Source organism: Notothenia coriiceps, unplaced genomic scaffold (genome assembly GCF_000735185.1).
Source record: "Notothenia coriiceps isolate Sejong01 unplaced genomic scaffold, NC01 NC01_scaffold00024668, whole genome shotgun sequence".
Lineage (NCBI taxonomy): Eukaryota > Metazoa > Chordata > Actinopteri > Perciformes > Nototheniidae > Notothenia > Notothenia coriiceps.
In genome coordinates this window covers 3,956,248-3,975,093 of record NW_011357369.1, presented here as the reverse complement: position 1 = coordinate 3,975,093, position 18,846 = coordinate 3,956,248, and the positions used below count along the sequence as shown (strand labels likewise).

The 18,846-nt window shown below is 40.3% G+C and overlaps 2 protein-coding genes across 2 annotated transcripts in view; one reads left to right on the top strand and one right to left on the bottom strand.

Annotated features, from left to right (window-relative positions):
- The window catches only part of LOC104955620 (leucine-rich repeat and fibronectin type-III domain-containing protein 2-like), a 17,167-nt gene extending 7,705 nt beyond the window's left edge, over window positions 1–9,462 (top strand). The window contains exon 2 of the mRNA XM_010782983.1: window positions 6,801–9,462. Coding sequence (XP_010781285.1) covers window positions 6,801–7,791 — 991 coding nt within the window. The 3' untranslated portion in view covers window positions 7,792–9,462. The remainder of the gene's footprint in view (window positions 1–6,800) is intronic.
- A 3,321-nt stretch (window positions 9,463–12,783) lies between these two features.
- The window catches only part of LOC104955695 (uncharacterized), an 11,923-nt gene continuing 5,860 nt past the window's right edge, over window positions 12,784–18,846 (bottom strand). The window contains exon 3 of the mRNA XM_010783082.1: window positions 12,784–13,086. Coding sequence (XP_010781384.1) covers window positions 12,784–13,086 — 303 coding nt within the window. The remainder of the gene's footprint in view (window positions 13,087–18,846) is intronic.

The following is an 18,846-nucleotide window of genomic DNA, read 5'->3' as shown; positions in this document are numbered from 1 at the left end:
AACTAAAATTTTACACTTGGTTTTTCAATTCAGTTTACAAAATTTAACCTTGGAGTGTATCCCTGTCTTCCACATTTGGATAATTTACATATCATTTGTGTAAATCAGTTATTTCAACTGTCTAATCCGGATTTGCACTCCTTTTGTCCATTATTCTTACTGAAAATGTTAGATTACACATTCACATCTGACTGAAGATTGGCCCCATTTATTTGTGATGTTGCAAACTGCGGTACAAGGCACAAGTGATGTGAAGCTCATAAAGCGAGGCAAATAGAAATAATCAGCTGATGGAGTGTAGATGTGGAAATCGGTGCATTCGATCAGCTGACTGTTTTTACAATAAAAGTAGTTTCTTAGTGTACTGGTCTTAAAATCTCATAGCATCAGCTTTTAATGTTCCTCTTGGATGTTCTTCTTGATCCTCAGAGAAGGAGAAAATGTTGAGTCGTGTCTTTCAGGCATGTCCTTTCCTAACAAAAATGACAGGAAACATAAAACATATTATTGCAGAACAAGTGTGTTATTTATGAAAGCGGTGTGTTTGTGTGTTTAGGGGCTGTAGATGTATTTTCTAATTGTAAGGTTTTATTTTTATTTCAACAGTGAGCTACAAAGACAATCAGATTATGAATGAACAGTATGAAGTTCATCAACATTGAAATATATGTTATCAAAATAATATTTAACTGTTATCAAAACGTAGTGCAACTGTAGAAGCTTGCTCTGTTGTCTCACTGAAAGAATAACTTTTACCACGTTTTTTACAGACAATATTGAGAGATAAATAGTAGCAGTTCTCATTATGTGTTAAATATCTTTGCCTTCAATACATTAAATTAGAAAGCTGACAAAATCATATTGCTTGTTAACATCTAAATGTAACTTTTTGCACAGAAAAAACCCTCAACTTCACTGGTGTGTAGGTGATCTAGTATTGTTTAATGGAATATATATCAGTGTATTAAAGTAAATACTTCATTCATTTAAACCAATATCTTTCTTGATTCTTTGTACAGTATGAAAAAAAATGTCTTTGTACCTGTGCTGAGGTTCACTGCTGTGAGGAGTCCAGTTCTGTCTCTCACTCTCTGGTCCAGCCTGTCTGCATCACCTGGACACCTTAAACAAACAGATATATATGTAAAGTACCATGTCTACAAACAATATAACTGATTCTCTTCTGTTGAACATGTTGGATTGTGTATTGTCCGAGTCAGGGTCCTTTTTATTTTACTGTAACTTTGGAAGTTGTGTTACCAATGCTTGCTGTTTATTTGATACCCATTTGGTAATGCAATTAATAAAAACAACAAGGTTTGGGTTCGTTCTTCAGATGACTGTGACGTTAACGTGTAAGCTCAATAATGAACTCCAGCTCAACCAACCATATTGTAATATCTAAGTAATCATCTTGAAATATGACATTAATAATTGTAATATACACACATCTTATTGTGAGGTTGATTTCACATACACTACTTCGACATTAGCTTGTCTACATACTTGAGCATAGCCAATTTAAATTAACCTTAGCGATGCATACAGTTCCTACATACAAAATAATCATCTCTCTAAGTTACAAGGATGACCTTATTTTATCAACCTCAAACAGAAGCTGTTTGTTCAACAGTATTATCCCACTTAACCTTAACACTTGTCTATTTCGTTTTAACCTTTATAGTCTATGATTTTAACTTGGAGGCTACTATTAGCATCGTTAGCACCGATGTAGCTACCACTCGCTTACACGCTAACCCAAGCCTTAACATTCATTACGTAGCTGATTAAAATCATTAACACATAAATAAAGTACTCGAATTTCACTTACCGCAAAACCGCATTCATGCTCTGTCTGTTTTAACCGCAGAGCGAGTCACAATAGTCCGATATATAAGCATGAAGAACAAACAACCACGGTCAAGTTGTGTTTCCTGGAGAAACTGACCAGGCAGAGTCCCTGTAGCTAGCTTCACGGAGCAGCTAGCAGAGAGACAAGAAGCTAACAGCAGCAGTCACTTGACAGAGCCGTCACTCAATGTGACCACGCCCTAATTTATGCAAAAACTTTAAGACCTAATATAAATAAAAGGGTCGTGTTAAAAAACAATTCACTCACAGATCCATAATCATGAAGGTGGAATCTAACTATATTCATAATAATATTTATTGCATCCATGGGTAGAAACATGTTTGGCATTTTAACATGGGGTCTATTGAAATTGCTCCTTTCTGCAGTCAGTCCCTATCGGCCAATATATGAACTGCAGTGTGTGCCACTTCCGTATTGGCGTCGGCTCTTCCACAGAGTTTGCCGCTTGGTGTTTTCCCTCCTATGATTACCTGATTCTGTTCACCTGTATCTTTGTGTTTTCCCTCCCCTCCCCAGCTGTGTCTTGTCGTCTTGATTGGCTATGTGTGTATTTAAGTTCTTGTTTTCTGTTGGGGTTTTGTGGGTTCTATTTCGTATATGGCTTCGCCCTCTAAGGCTATCGCTATTGGGTAATCCCCCTGCGCCCCCGCGCAGCACTGAAACACTTGTAGTCCACGCCCACCCGCGGGCCTCCTTCCGGTATAAATAGGAAGGCGGCCCGGCAATCTGCTCCCTCTTTTCTTCAGCAACCAGCAGCAGTACTGAAGCACAGGAAAATTAAGTCATGAGCNTGAACCGAAGCTGTTGCCTGGCAACTCAATCGCACAACGTCACGTCCGTTAATTCCACATCCACACACATGGATTAACATCTATTTAATACATTAATGTAGCCTTTGTTTCTGCTAAAAGAGGTGTCGACCAGCTGGGGCAACAAGAACATCGGCGTAATCGAGTGTGACTATTAAAAAATAAATCATTATTATATTAATATTGACAATAACAACCGACCGTCGGGGTAGCATTTGCTTGGCATTTCCGGTTATTTCTTCACTGGTTAACATGGGTTAACAATACCGTGTAACTGTCACGTTTGAAGGGACAAAATCGTGACATCTTCACGTCTCCCAGCATGGTAAATCGTCACATGTTCACGTCTTGCCGTGATATCGGGTTGTTATAATCAAGTTGGAAATATGGAAAAGAGCCTCGTTATAAAACATTAAATCATTTTGGGAAAGAAAAAAAGATGCCACACTTTGCTGTAGGAACAAACAAATAGATACATGTTCGATGAATCCTTGTTGTGAACCTAAAGGATTCAATTTGTCTGACAGCTCTAAGATATTTTCATGACTTTGCCAAAGACCACCCTTAGAATAATAAAAATGGTATTCACGGCATCAGAATGGAGGGAAAATTGGTAGCCTGTTGTGGTCAACATGTACTGCAATTTCCTGTCAGCTTCATTCTTCCTTACGAACCAACAATGGATGGTAAATCCTTTAGCACCACTTCATGAATTCACTTAGTCTGTGCCGTAGTCCTTCGTCATTTTCCTGCACTGCGCATCCCAGCTAGAGCCATTTAATGAAAGATCATTGCGAAAATAAGAGAAGTCTGGTTATTAGCTGGGAATATGAGATAAAAACTGTACACAATATTGAAGAAAGATATTACTTTGTTCAAAAACTGTCAATGCAACTCACTATCCATGCAAATTCAATAATAAGGTGTTTATCTGATTTCCTTGCTTGCAGTGCCAGATTGTCATGCCAGAAAAAAAGAGAACAATATGAATTTTTAGTATATTTGTTCCCCCGGTGATGGAATTGTCGGATGACTTATCTTGTTTTTTTCATGGATTTTATCTAATGTGCAAACATACCACTGATATGTGTGGTATATTTACTGAATTATTTTCCGTAAAAAATTGATTATTTTAATAGCATTCCTGATGGTGTTGTTAGTCAAGAATCATTATTTCATACTTCCAAATTGCCCTCATGATTCGCTGTTTAACATTTTTTTTCTACTTCATAATTACCACACACAGTATGCAGTAGAAAAATGGCCGAAAGCAATGGATTTATCTGGTCTTGTATAATAACGGCTGTGCAATACTTTTGCATGTCAGAAAACAAATTAGGAGCTGGAAGGAAAAGATTACGTGCACAGAGAGGCCACAACTGTCTTTGAATTAACATCAGTATGACTTCATTGCTTGCACACGCACACCTACTGCTCTCCTCTTGTTGGCTAACACAGTTTCCCAGGGTACTGCCCGCACTCAAGCAATGGCATGATTAAAAATCAATCAGAGCCACGTGGGGGAGGAGAAATATTGCATGAGTTCTCTCAAACGTGAGCCAACTCTTCCTAGTTATGTAAAAATACAATTATGGATGAATAATGGACTGCAGCCCCTCTGGTGTCTGGGCTCCCTGCGATTCAGAGGGATCAAAAATGAGGATACATGTACTGGAAGGGAACGGCAAGCTAATAATCTATAGACAACTAAGGAATCTATTTTCAGGTACACATATGGTGAAGAGTCTATAAGGGCCATTGTTTACTCCCAGTGTGTTACAGCCATTGATTGCTACTCCATGTTTTGTGGTCTCAGTAATAGGCTATATAGCAATGGTTTCCAACATCTTCCTTCAGATATATCCAAGCTCAATATCTGCTCCATTGATACCACCCACCAAGTGAAATTTATATTATACAAGACATTTTGATCTTAGCATTATTCAGTGATGGAAGGAGTAAGTAGAAGTGAAAGGAATATAACCCCATAGTAGAGGTAAATAATTGAAACATTATATAGCTGGATTCTGATAATGATCCCTTGTTTCAAAACAGCTTTAATTGTGCTGTTGGTAAATGTGGAATTACCTTTTATTACTTTTTATACTCCAAGGTATTTTAATTCATAATAGTATATCATAATTCATTAACCAATTTTATTTTCGTACTAATAATTTGAACCTGAAAATTAACTCATAACTAATCTTTTCAAAAGAAGATGGGGAATAAAGAGTACAATATCTCTACCCGATTGTAGTGAAGTAAAAGTAAGAGGTAGCACAAAATGGAAATACCAGGTAAGGTAAAAGTACCTAAAAAATTTCCTTAAATACAATACTTCAGTAAATGTTCTTATTTATTCTGCCCCTTTGGCATTGTTTTAGCTTAGGCCCTTTCTGCCAAGTTTGCAATACCAGTATTACCACTTTACGTTACATGTTATGCTAAACCTTTCCAACATGTATTCTTGAATTTTGGTTACGTATTTCCATTTCTGGTAACACTTTCTATAAAACTCAAGGCTATTCTATATAACTGTAGAATTATAGTAATAAACACTCATATTATAACGCATTGTTTAAAGACTTTTAACTCAAAATACATTGTAATTGCTGTTCACTCACTGTGCACAATAGATATCAGTTGTAATTGCTGATGTTATTCAATGCATTACATTGCATGCATTACAACACGTTTAAGGTTAAGGTTTGGATATGTGCCTTATTGCTGTATTTCAGCTGTTACCATGACAATGTAGGACTTTTGATCAGCCCAAATGCTTCCTGAGTATATTCCCCAAAATAAATGTTCTTATATTCTTACTTTCAATATGCAAAACAAAGCTTTAATACAAAGTGGTTGACTTTGAAACGCGTTTTATATTCATTCGTACAGAGCATTGATCTCAGAGAACAGATGTTCATAGTAGTATTCCAGCTTCCTTAATAGTTCTGGTTCATCGCAGTTTGAGTATGTGCATTGCCACGACTTGTACAATATGGGTACTTCTAATTCAAAGGAAAATGCTAGCTTTAAGTTGTTTTCATGACAAAAGTCGGGCCCATCCAACAACCAAGCCTCCACACATTTCCTGTAGTGGCATTGAACATTGGCACTTTTTTTGTTTTTTCCTTTTCCGTTTTATGTTTATTTTCATGGCTCTGTTGTTTAAGTTATATTTATAAGCATTTTTCGGTTTCGCCTGTGTGGGCATGTGCGGGTGAAGGGAGGGAGGGGGGAGTGTAGTGTGATGTTACAATATAAATTAAATGGCACTATAATGAAATAAAAAGACTTGTGAAAAAAAAGAACATTGGCACTCAACAAAAATGGAAATCAGATTAGTCCAATATGTACGGAATTCCAGACTGTGTATACAGTGTCTGCAAAGGGCTTACATACATTTGATATCCAAACGCTATTTCAATCTGATTTGATGAGTTGTTTTGGAAAGGTTTATAACACTTCGCTGTTGTTCACAAACTGCATTAATCAGATAGCTTTTTTAATGAGATTAGTTGCTTAAATTATCTAAAAAAACGTTAATATAACTGTTTTTGGGATTTGTTACATGTGTATGTCACTGCAGTCTGTGTAGTAGGATTAATTTGTTGGAAAAAGGCCTCTATCACTGGCTGTCTACACAATTCAGTGTTTCATGCAGCATAGCATTGATTGGCAATACAATTTAGAGAATTAATCTTCTGCAGATTGACGTTCATTTCAGTCAAAAGCAGCGAGGCTTAGTATTCAGTAATATTTAAACATCTGACATTGTAACAGATTGAGTTGAAACAAATGAATGCTTGTTAAATGGAACATAAAATAATTTATATTCAGCCAAAACAATGTTCAAAAAGTCGCCATTGAATACTTATCTCATTGCTTTTGCCTCATGCATGTCAAATGGGATACACTGAGACCAATGAAGTCATCTTTCTGAATTACTCTGTGCATATAAATAGCTACTTAGCATGCTTCATTTTGGCAATTCCTTTGATATGCTCTTGTATAACGAACCATGCCAGTGTTTCATTCAAATGTAAAGTCTTCTACCCTTGCACTTCCACAGCAAGAGGTCTGTATTTTTCATGCTGTATCTTTTTGTGTCTTGTCAGGATGATTCCCATGACTAACAGAGCCTTCATAGTCACAAATCTTGTCCCAGGAATGCAGTATGACTTGTGTGTCTTGGCCATCTGGGATGACACCGCTACCACCCTAACTGCCACCAACATAGTCGGCTGTGTCCAGTTCATAACCACGGAGGACTACCCGCAGTGCCATTCTCTCCACAGTGGCTTCCTGGGTGGCACCATGATTCTAGTCATCGGTGGCATCATCGTGGCCACGCTGCTGGTGTTCATCATCATCCTCATGGTGCGGTACAAGGTGACAAGTGGCATCCAGACCGATAAACTACCTGCTGTGAGCAACACGTACTCGCAGACCAACGGGGGGTTGAACCGGTTCAGCGGTGCCCAGCCGCAGGTCAAATCCACAGTGGTGGTCATGCGTGAGGAAATGGTAGAGTTCAAGTGTGGATCCCTCCAGAGCAGTCTATCTTCATCATCATCATCATCATCTTCTAACTCATTAGACAGCAAAATAGGAAGGGGGGCTGGCGACCACTACAGCATGCAGAGCAGTGAATGCAGCACCTTGCCCAGCAGCAAGTTCAGGAGGCATGGCACCAAAGCACGGCCAAACCTGGACCACCTTTTAGGAGCCTTCACCTCACTGGAGCTGCGAGGGGTAGCAAGGGACCACCACCGGGCTTCTGGCCCCACTACCTCTTCTAATGCTATGATCACGGTAGCAATGGTACCCCCGTCTGATAAACAACCCCTGCTCGGTAGGGCCGAGTCAACCACCATGCTGGGACGTCTGTTAGGGATGCCCCAAGAGGGTAAGCCCAGGAGGAGCCACTCGTTTGACATGGGTCACGTGGGGGCGGCACAGTGTCGCGGCAGCCACCCTCGCAGAATCAGTAACATCTGGACTAAGCGCAGTCTGTCTGTTAACGGCATGCTGCTGCAGTACGATGACAGTGAGGACGAGAAACCTGCTTTCGAAAGCGCGGAGTGGGTGATGGAAAGCACAGTTTGAGTGGGTCTTACTATGAGGTCCATGGCCAATAAATCTATATCAGGAGCTAAAGGGACATGAGTGTTTTGGCAAGGTGTTGCAAATGGGAATCTGCATTTGGGTACTGCATGAAGTTCATCCATGTGAATACTGTCTAAATGATGTGAGAAAAGACACTAAAATCCATAGATTACTGGCCATTATCTCAAATCTCTGAAAGTGTCTAACTGTATTTCAATACTGTTCCCATGTCAAAACAACACTGATTCCTGGATTGTGCAGTGGGAATAATTTCCCAACCACAAGGCATATTAAAGTGTCTCATAGAGAAAGAGGGGGGAAAACGATGATCAATTATGAGTGGATTTACTAAGTCTTTGTCGAAAAACTGAATGCCAAGAGGATTTGCCTCGGCTGTGGTGAACTGAATGTGTGTCACAATGTCTTGGACCCTCAGCATGAAATGGAACTACTGCAACAGAAAATGGGACTGCTGCGACAGTAGCGAGAAAGACTGGAAGAGCGAATCGAACATTAAAACAAAGTCATTTTTATTTTCATCTTGGTTTTTCTACCATTTTTACTATTTATTATTTGAGGTAATTCCTCAGCAGGCACAGCTCTTTTAATGAGATTATACACATACACAGCTATCCCTTCACATCACTCAAAATTACACATTTCAATCTGTTACAAAAAGAAACCTTTTTTACAGTAAGGTCTTTAGGCCTTAGATATTAGAAACACTGAGGCAAAATTAGCCAGTATAACCCAGCCTGGATTTCTACCTCAGGTTATGAATCATATGTGGTTATTTAAATATGAAAGCAAATGGAAAAACAACAAACAATCCAAATGCACAAGAGGATTACAAGCAGCTCAAAACACAAACTTCTTCACTTGTTTGCAAACGCTTCAAAGAATAGTTTTTTACCCAATGAAATTGAGTTTGTTTCCAGCTCAGGTTTATTTCCAAAATGTCTTTTTGAGAGCTTTGAATGGCTAATATTGACGACAGTTTCATCTTTAGGCTCAAATGACATTGATGTAAGCCCAGTATTATCCTCATGATACTGTCTCAGATGCTTACAGCACATATTAGTATCACCAGATGGGAATAGTCTTTGAAATCCATCAAGGCCACACAATAATTTGCTTATCCTCACAGCAGGATGTATACGGCTCTAATTCTCTTTAGTTAACAATAACAAGGGAGTACGCCACTTATTCATTTAGCCAGGTTAAATGGCGGAATGAGTCCAAATTGACTTTTATTAGTTTGATGAAGGTCATTATGCTGCTCAAGGGAGGATGTTAAGTGGAGAAAATGGGAAAAAGATAACTTTTTAAAAAGGGCCAAACAGCTGGAAACTAGCTTGAAATATATCTCACAAGATTGCGTGATACAGAACCACAGTTGGTTTTTGTATTATGTGAGTTGATTCATCAAAAGAACCATTCATCTTTTACCGTCTTTCATTCAGAGCTGTACATTGCAGTATGATTCTTTGAATTAGTGGCTATTGGGATTACTGCCAAGACATCCCTAAACATTTTGATGCCTTTCTCGATATATTGTGGTTTTCTGCTGCATTTAAAAAATGTCGGGTGGTCATAATTTTTGTATTATTTTCATCCTCGGTGTACTGTTCTGTATATTGAAATTTTTTTTGTACAAAAACTGGGTGAGAATGTAAAGGGGGGGTGGGAATTGTGCAGTAGTACTTTTATTTTCATGTGAAGCAAACAGTGAGAAGGTGCTTTACTGTGGTGTACCAACTTGGTCATTGTTAGTTGGCTCACTGAAATAGGATTTTACATGATGTCACATGTAAACTACTGGCTGATTTAAAGGGTCGGCTAAAATGTAAAAGATCAATTCAAATGTCTTGGTTTATTTGCCAAGGATTTATTATCCCACTATGAAATGTCTACCTCCACAATAACACAGTTAGTGTGCAAAATAACATTATATACCAACAGACAGTTTTCAGAGTTGTAACCATAACACGTATAGCACAGAAGCTATCTATTTAATACATATGGGGGTATAAACTCTGTGTGAGCTTATAGCACTATTTGTTGTATTTTCTTTAGTGCATTACAAAAGTTTGGCATTATTTCTCCCATTTATCTTAAAGAGACCGATACAACAATGAATCAATCCTTTTGAAATATGTGTTGTCCTCTGACACAGAGCTTGTTTGCTTTGACACAAACAGGGGAAATGTTATTTTTGACCAAAATCACAGGAACTTTAGTTTATTTTGACTAAATCCTGAAAGAGAATAATTAAAACAAATCTCAACTTGAGTAAATGAAAGGAACATTTCTGCATGAATGTAAACCTATAAAGATGAATATGAAGATTCCTTTTTCTTTTATTTGGGGAAACTGACCTTTTAACCTGCTCTCTTTACCTGTGACATCATGTAACATCCTCTGCCACTATGTTAACTGACAATACAATTTAAGCGTTTACTTGACTTGACATAGTCATGACTCTCACCTGAGGTTCGAGGACAAAAACAAGAAAAAAACATGTTTCTGTGTGAAAACATTTTGCTACAAAACAATATAAAATATTGATCTATTCCTATGAACCAAACTGGCTCTTCTGTGTTTTCTCTTCTCAAAACATCTTACACTAAACATATTACATTCCTTTGATTACTAACCTAACCCTAACCCTAATCCTTCTTGAAATGTTACCTTACTGTTCTGTTCAAACCCACAATACAAACTAAATCAGTGTGTTTCCTATCCAGTTGTCTTTGTTTACCGGGGATGGGAAGGATTTGCCTCCTAAGGTCCAGCTGCTGTAATCAGGCCAGTTGCTGCTGACTCACCTTATCGCTGCCCTTATTACTAATCACCGGTACATGCAGCTCCTGGCAGAGCCCATAATAAGACCCTAATTCGTATAATGTGTCAGGAAAGGTGCTTACGGCAGCACAGAGTAAATATAACCTCCACAAGGGCCAAGTGTTCCATGATAAGGCTGTGATATGCACCTGCCAAAGGTTGACATGACGAAGACATAAACACAAACTGTGGCTACATCCACATTAATACCTTTTTCGATGGAAAAATATTCAGGTGTTTTGGAACCTTTTTAACTAAAGGTTTGCCCTTTAGTCTGGCTAGGAAGAAACGGTTACCTTTGAAGACGATGACGCAGACACCCATGATAGCTTTTTGATAGGGTCCTTTTAGTCATGATGTGTCCTTCCCTGATTCGTCACACCCCTATCACGTTAAAACTTTACCGAAATAAATCTTACAGCATCAACTTCAGGTTCCCCGCAACTACTACTGGTTAATTCAACATATAATTCCTTTATTTGGTAGATGGCTTTGGACACTGAAAAGCCAATGCAATGCTAAATGTTGATGTGCCAGTCTGTTATTGGATGGTCAGAAGGACCAGAATGCTGACTGAAGGCTGGGGTGACAGTCCATGGAGCCCCTCTTGAAGATTATGCCATCAAAGAACACGGCTGGTTACATGAGGTATGTTTGCTGATCTCAGTCTACTGGTTGCCAAAAAACATATCTTACAAAATGGTTTCAGAATGGTGCCTACAATCTGCTGATTGGTGCTAACTAGAGCCAATAAAATGGAATCCCTTTGCCAGGACGTCATCCCACGGCCAACCGCTGGAGCACTGGATGAGGTTGGCAAAAGCATTGCACGGCCTCCTGTTCTTCAGGTATGTGGATGACATTGATGGCTGCCATGTCTGCATAAAGACTCCCAAAAGGACCCAAGTGCCAGGATTACCTTGGCAGAAAGCTCTTTCCATCATAGGCAATAATTGATGGGAAGGGCCTTCATCAACACCTTTGTGGGTATCCTGGCTCCTTCCAAGATACTATATTCCTGGAGCAGAGGCTCTTTTTCATCCTTCAAGTGAGGCTAAATTAAGTTGTTTCTACATGAATATCAATCAATTATTAGAAATTCTTTAATTATTAGTTTCCCACTGAAGTATATTTCTTTTTATGGCGTTAGAGGCTATCCCTCCATTAAAAGACCCTCAGTCATCGCCCAACCCTATAGAAAGCGGGCATTTGTTAACCTGTTAAGCCCAATGCCCCCGCCCGCGGGGCAAAACGCAACATATTGCAAGAAACAGCGTCTGAGGGCTTCTTAACATTTAACAAACTATGAATATGTCATATCCACTTAACGGGAAGAAACTCAGCTAACTGACGATATGAACCATTAGCCATTAGCCATACGAAACACAAGTCTAACGCCGAGCCTCTGAATTAGCCCTGAGTGAAAAAATGCTAACATGGTTCAAGGTTCTTTATTTGTCAAACCAACACAGCTACAGTGTAGTTATGTCAATGAAAATCTTGTGTCACAGGCTTCTCCAACAGTGCAACACAAAACACAGATAAACAGAAAAATATAGTGCAAGTAAATAGTTATACAAGAAGAAAAATAGTTTAAAAAAGTGAAAGTGAAATAGTGCAATAAGAGTCTATACATGTATATGCAAGTAATTGAAATATGATATAATAGGTAAATAGATAAATAATTTTTAAGTAGCAGCCAGATGAATATTGTGGATGTTGCTTCAACAGTTCAGGTGTTTATGTTGTGCACCACCAGAAGTGTTAAAGTCCTTATCTTGCATAATTTACTGTAGCTGAAAGATCATAGAACTGTTTCAAAATGCATTAACTTGTTGGGTCTTATTCCACTTTCGGGCGGCACCAAAGTTGTTCTGGAAAACTGTCCGACACCTCAGGAGGGGGAAGCAGGGAACCATCCAAGCTGTGTACAGCAAGGATGGGACGTTGTTGACCTCAACTGATGGAGTGTTAGGGCGTTGGAAGGAGCACTTTGAGGAACTCCTGAACCCGACAACTCCGCCCNGACAGGCAGCGAAGAGCGGACGCTCTAGCTGCTGCGGCTGAGGAGGACGATTGGCCCGTCCAGGAGCACAGGGACGACAGCCTGTCTCTGGAGCCGAGTGCTGAGCAGGAGTCGGACGACTCCTACCCCGTCTCCCTCCATGGCTCGCCATGCGGCTCTCCCCTCCCTCCTCGGAGTCGGAGCGAGGTACGGGTGTGGCGGCCGAGCATGCGGTCCCCTTCTCCGTTGCCACGGCGCTGCCGGCGTTGGGGGGCATCATGCTGGAGCTGCCGGAGATCATCGGCAAGGCGGCAGCCTGCAGAGGTCTCCTCGTTCCCCCAGTACGGGAAAGGGTGGCTCTGGATGACATGGCCGGAGTTTTTTCCCGGGTTCAGACGGGCAGGAGTGACCCGATCTGGCCGCGCTTCCCAGCCATTAGGAGGTACCAGGAGGGGGCTGCNCCGAAAAAACTATTTGTTTCTCTGAATCGAAGGTTAAAAACACAAAAGCATTGTACACAATTTAAACCAATCAATATTGTGTAATTAACAAGGATAAACTGATGTTTTTTAGTGGATGAGTAATGCAGATATCACTGTGTAATAATTTGACAGTGAGGGGAATATATCTGGTTTTATTATGAAAACTTCGAGACCGTTAAAACTGTTTTCACCCACGCTAACTTTACATGGAAGCTGAATACACGTTATCCTGGCGAGACCTCAAATCATCTTCGTAATATCTATCAAACTATAGATCCTACACATCGACTGGACGTGGATTCTAAGAGTACAATATACACTTCTCGCCAGAAATCGAATCAAAAAGCATTTTAATGGCCAAACTATTCCACAATTTAGGATTTTCCAGAGANCCATTTCTACTGATCATAATTCCATTGTTGAGGTATACTAAACAGCCTGTCCTCCTACAAAAAACGACCATATAGGTCGATTGTTCAAGCCCTTATTACGACCCAGAGACACGTTTTAAAGTGTATGTTGTTTCTTACACGACCACTAGAGGTGCTCTAGTGGTCGTGTAAGAAACAACATGCTCCCGTTGATTGCAAACGCTCCGGAGGGACGTTTATTCACAAATAACCCTCTCTGGAAAATCCTAAATTGTGGAATAGTTTGGCCATTAAAATGCTTTTTGTATTCGATTTCTGGCGAGAAGNCTTACACGACCACTAGAGGTGTGTAAGAAACAACATGCTCCCGGCCCGTTCATTGCAAACGCTCCGAAGGGATGTTTATTCAGAAATAACCCTCTCTGGTCCAGAGAGGGTTATTTCTGAATAAACATCCCTTCGGAGCGTTTGCAATGAACGGGCCGGGAGCATGTTGTTTCTTACACACCTCTAGTGGTCGTGTAAGAAACAACATACACTTTAAAACGTGTCTCTGGTCGTAATAAGGGCATGAACGATCAGTCTATATGGTCGTTTTTTGTAGGAGGACAGGCTGTAATACCGCCCACATGCTGTCATGTGATGCTCACTGTCTTTGACATCAGGTTACTGTGTGTGAGCAGACACGTGTTGGCGTGTATGCTCACATACTGTACAATGCATTATATGCCTCATAGGCGTTATGACTGATGGGGTTAACCATTGTGAAACATCTTGGCTCCCCCAGAGGTACCTGTCCTGTTGCATTGTGGGTACCCAAGAGCAGGGCTTCAGCCCAGATCGCGAAGTTGCTTCCTTGTCTCTTGCTTTATGATTTAGTCATAATACTTCTCTTAACAATGTCCACTATTCCAAGCATCACATTAGACGACTGCCAAGAAAAGGAAAGAAGTGAAGCTGTTGTTTATTTGCAGTTCCTTCTCAGTGTTTTTACCAGCAGGAGCATAAAGGGAACAGATGGTACAGGGACAAGGGGATCACACCAATGCGTCGTCCATGGAGTGCTTTAGATTGAGGAGGACGCAGCGGGTTTGCTTGGACGTTGGGTCACCCCTGTCTCTGTATCCATCATCAACACACTGAAGGGTCTTCTACACACGCACATGTACACGCGCACACAAACACTAATGCATCATCATTTCCCCGCAGAGGATCAGCCCCATCCCCCAGGCCGTCAGGATGTACGTTCTAATCAATACTATACCCTTTACCTCGACTCAATCAGCCACACACACACACACACACACACACACACACACACACACACACACACACACACACACACACACACACACACACACACACACACACGCATGCACACACACACTCAATCAGTCCCCGTCTGAAGGAGGGAGCGGGCCCTTGAAGAGGCATCCATCCCTGCGGTGTTTGACTAGTTTGGCTCCTGTGTTTTGTCTTGATGAGGATCTTGAGACAGAGCTGCTTCCTGTAAAGATGGTAGATAGGATTCAGCTGACGGAGTGCACTGTTGGCCTGGGTAAAGCCTTAACAAGCTGACTGCTTTACAAGGGATCTGATGCAACGGGAGGTAATCTATCTGAGTCTGAACAAACTGTGTACTTTAGATTCAGATTGTAACACACCCAAAAGGAAACTGGGAGATTTTAATATAAGGGTATATTGGTCTCCATGTATGTGCAGTATCAAGACTCAAAGTGACTCTAAAACATCATGGTAGGAAGTTTTTTTCCTCTAATTTAAAAAGGGTTTTTTGCTAAGAATGTGTTTCTTGTGAGTGGTATGCATTCAACCGCATGCACATTCAACCATATTAAAAAATAAATCTTTATTAATATTTTAAACAGCCAAAGCAGGCTCCTCTAGTCATTGTCCACAACCTTGAAATGAGCAAGTACCGAGTAAAAGGAAAAAAGATGGGTTTGGTTGCAATAACATGTAACGTTGCTTGTATGGTAATATTTCGGCCACAAAAGGTACTTTTTTATCAATTGGTAAAAAAAAATCTGTTTATGTATATTGCAATATTTTAATTAACTATGAGAACAAAACTAAAACTGTAAAAACTGTAAAACTTCTAAAATAAGAACTGTGATGGCATGTATGAAATGTTGTGTATATGCATACAAAATGATAATGTGAAAGACAGGTGAATGGACAAAAATATTCGGACTCAATTGACAAAGAATTTACCAAAACATCCATTTTTTTAATCAAAATTATGTGCGAGATATTCTAAGTGAAAATGCAACCCTTTTGCAAGTTGCATTCACTAAACTCCACAGATAATGATGCACGCTTTCTTTTCCCGTTCTTGATACTGAATGTGCATATTAAATGACAGAGATATCGTGTCTGAATCAGCCCTGAATTAACCAAATCGTGAGCGATAGCAGAATATAGTGTATCAGGTTGTATATGTAGCTTTCCGATGAGATGGAATGCCTTGCACAGCACACCACCTTGTGTGAAGTTTTAAGCCAAAATGGGAATTTGGTTTCTCCCTGCTATCTGTTTGCTGTCTCTTCTCATTCCCCTTGCTCCACTTAATTCTCCTTCTGTACCAACCTCTACCCTGCCCCCTCGTTCTGTCTCTCTCAGACACTGAAGGGAATTGCTCCGGGTCACTCTGTCTCACTCCTTCCCTTATCAGCTCTCTCCATTTCTCTGCTCCATTCCCCTTGTTTGAGAGGCTGTTGATTCAAAGTTCTCTTTTCTGTCTATCAGCTACTGCCTCTTTTCGCACCACAGGCGGTGCCAAATGTTTTCCTGTTATGCAGTCAAAAGGCTGAGAGAGTGACTGAGGGTGGCTCTGTTCTGCAGCTCGAGTATAAATACCACAAAATGCTCTGAGCGTCTAGCAAATGCCGCTGTCATCTGCATCTTGCAGAGCGAGTTACAATAAGTAACAGGGAAGAGGTTCAGTGTCTTGCTCAAGGACAATTCCTTAGGAGCTCATGATGAGGATTCCTAGACTCCACCGTTTAAACAACGGTGGGGTCTAGTAGCAGTCTGTGTATTTCTAACTGAACTACAGTTGTTTTCAGTAGTTTTCTACCTAAGAGATCAGATATCTTCAAGCTGTCTGCACTTGAACGTGTGGCTGATGAAGTAAAAACAATGTTTCCTCATCGCACTGTATCCTGCCTGGCGAAAGCGTCACTCTTTTGCTGACTATTATGTCACGTGCCTGGCTGCACATGGCGCTCACATCCCCTGCTCGTCTCCCCTGGCAATTTTTATGTCTGAGGTGATCATATCAGCGTGATCATTTTGTCAGCCTTGGGAGCTTAGATACATTTGCTCGGCCATGACCAGCTGTCAGTCCAGGGTTGGCGGTGTGTGTGTGGTGTGTGTTTTTCCTCCTCTTGCTTTTGGGACTCGTGGGAGGTGGTTCACTGTGTTCATGCACGACTGTGCCCCTGTATGTACTTAAACCTATGGAAGATGGTAAATGTAATGCATACGTAATATTACAAGCCTGCAAAGCATTGTAATAATAATGTTTAGGGCCGAAACACTAACTTTCATTATTGATTAAAGGGGCCCTATTATGCTTTTAAGAATTATCCCTTTCCTGTAGTGTGTTCTATAGGTTTTTGTGCATGTAAATTGTCGGGACAGACTAAAATCCCAAAGTTCCCTCCAGAAGGAGTTTCTCTCCCACACACTCCCAACCTGCCTGAAACGCCTTTCTTGGACTCCTTTGTTTATTTCCATAATATAATGACATCACTATGTAACACTTGCGCTTCATTTAGAGTGGTGCAGTGACGAATCCTAACACCCGGAAGTGAGTCAGCAATTTACCACTACATGTTCCCTCGTCTCAGAGTCAATGGGATTTCTCCATAAGATTTTGGAAAATAGCTCGAAATAAGGTCTGTGGTTGACACAAATTTAAGAGACGAGATCATGTTTTGTTCTACCGACGCTCGTAAATACATCAGCAGTGACCCCCACTGATGATTCTTGAAGAGTTTACGTGTCTGAAAAACTTTGATGGTTTGTTAATAGTGGGATGAATAGGGCACTTACAGAAAGTTGTGTGAGGGACGTGTACGGTCATTACACCGAACATGTAAACAATCCCCTAAAGTTTTTTGCCCCTGTTCTGCTTGGATCGCAGTACCTGCACTCTTGCAACAGTTAAACAAAGCTTCAACTTTACAATGGTTGAATCTTATTTTTGAATATCGTCTTAAGTGGCGTGACATCTGAAGTCCTGCGGGACCTGCTGTAGGTTAGATATTATAGGCATAACGTTACCATGTTGCTTCTGGCGATAGATTTATTGATTAGAAAATGATTAAAAAGTAGGGTAAATGTTGGCATATTATCCAGCTGAACAAAACCGTTGCATTATCCAGGTTGGTTTTCCACAGACCTTATTTTCGAGCCTATTTTTCCAATTCGCTGATGGAGACAATGCCATTGCTTCTTTGTGAGGAACCCATGCGCCAGCTTACTTTCCGAAGTAAATTACGGTTCGTTCCACTGCACACTCTTATTAGGCTGGTGCTCTTACAGTGTACGTTTGCTAGGGCTAAGGGTGGGACTATTTTCACTGTAGTGGTTGAACCAATCACAAACAGAGCTGGTCAGTTTAACCAATTTCAGACGGGATGGCTAAAAAAAAAGGTACTGCAGGCACAGGACGGTATGTAGGAAAATAAAGCCTTTTTGAACATTTAAACTTCAAAGGTATGTAAACATGTCAAAGTAGAGCGCAAAAAATACAAATATGACATAGAAATTATGTATAATTAGGGGCTCCATCTAATGTGATGTTGTTGTTTTAGTCAAATTATTTTACTTTCAGAAAATGGAGAAAAAGTTCATTTTTCAGGTGATTCTCCAGGATGTAATTTTCTTTGCCTTGATATCTATGCATTATCTCATAGTGGATGACAATGTTGCGTTTGTTATGTTGACTCAAATCAGGCCCTGTTAGTGTAGAGTCAACCTAGCTGCACAAAATGGGTCAACCTTAAAGGTCAGGTCCTACTTAATGCCACGTTGGTCACAATTTTTATGGGCTTGGTTTTGACCTTGAAAAACCCATTGGGATATTTCCCCATGGTGATCGTGACATCTTACTATTATTCTCGTGAAATACAAATAATTTCTCTCTTAAACTTGTTTCCTTTCTATCTCTGTCTCAAGACTTTCCTTTTCCATTTGCCTCTTTTACCAGAGAGAGATTTTGCTGATCACTGGCCGAGCTGGAGGATTCCTTGTTGAGGACTTTTCAATTTCGAAGTGGGTCCGGTCCTGTCCCTAAATAAAATGTATACTAACGAAACATGTTGAC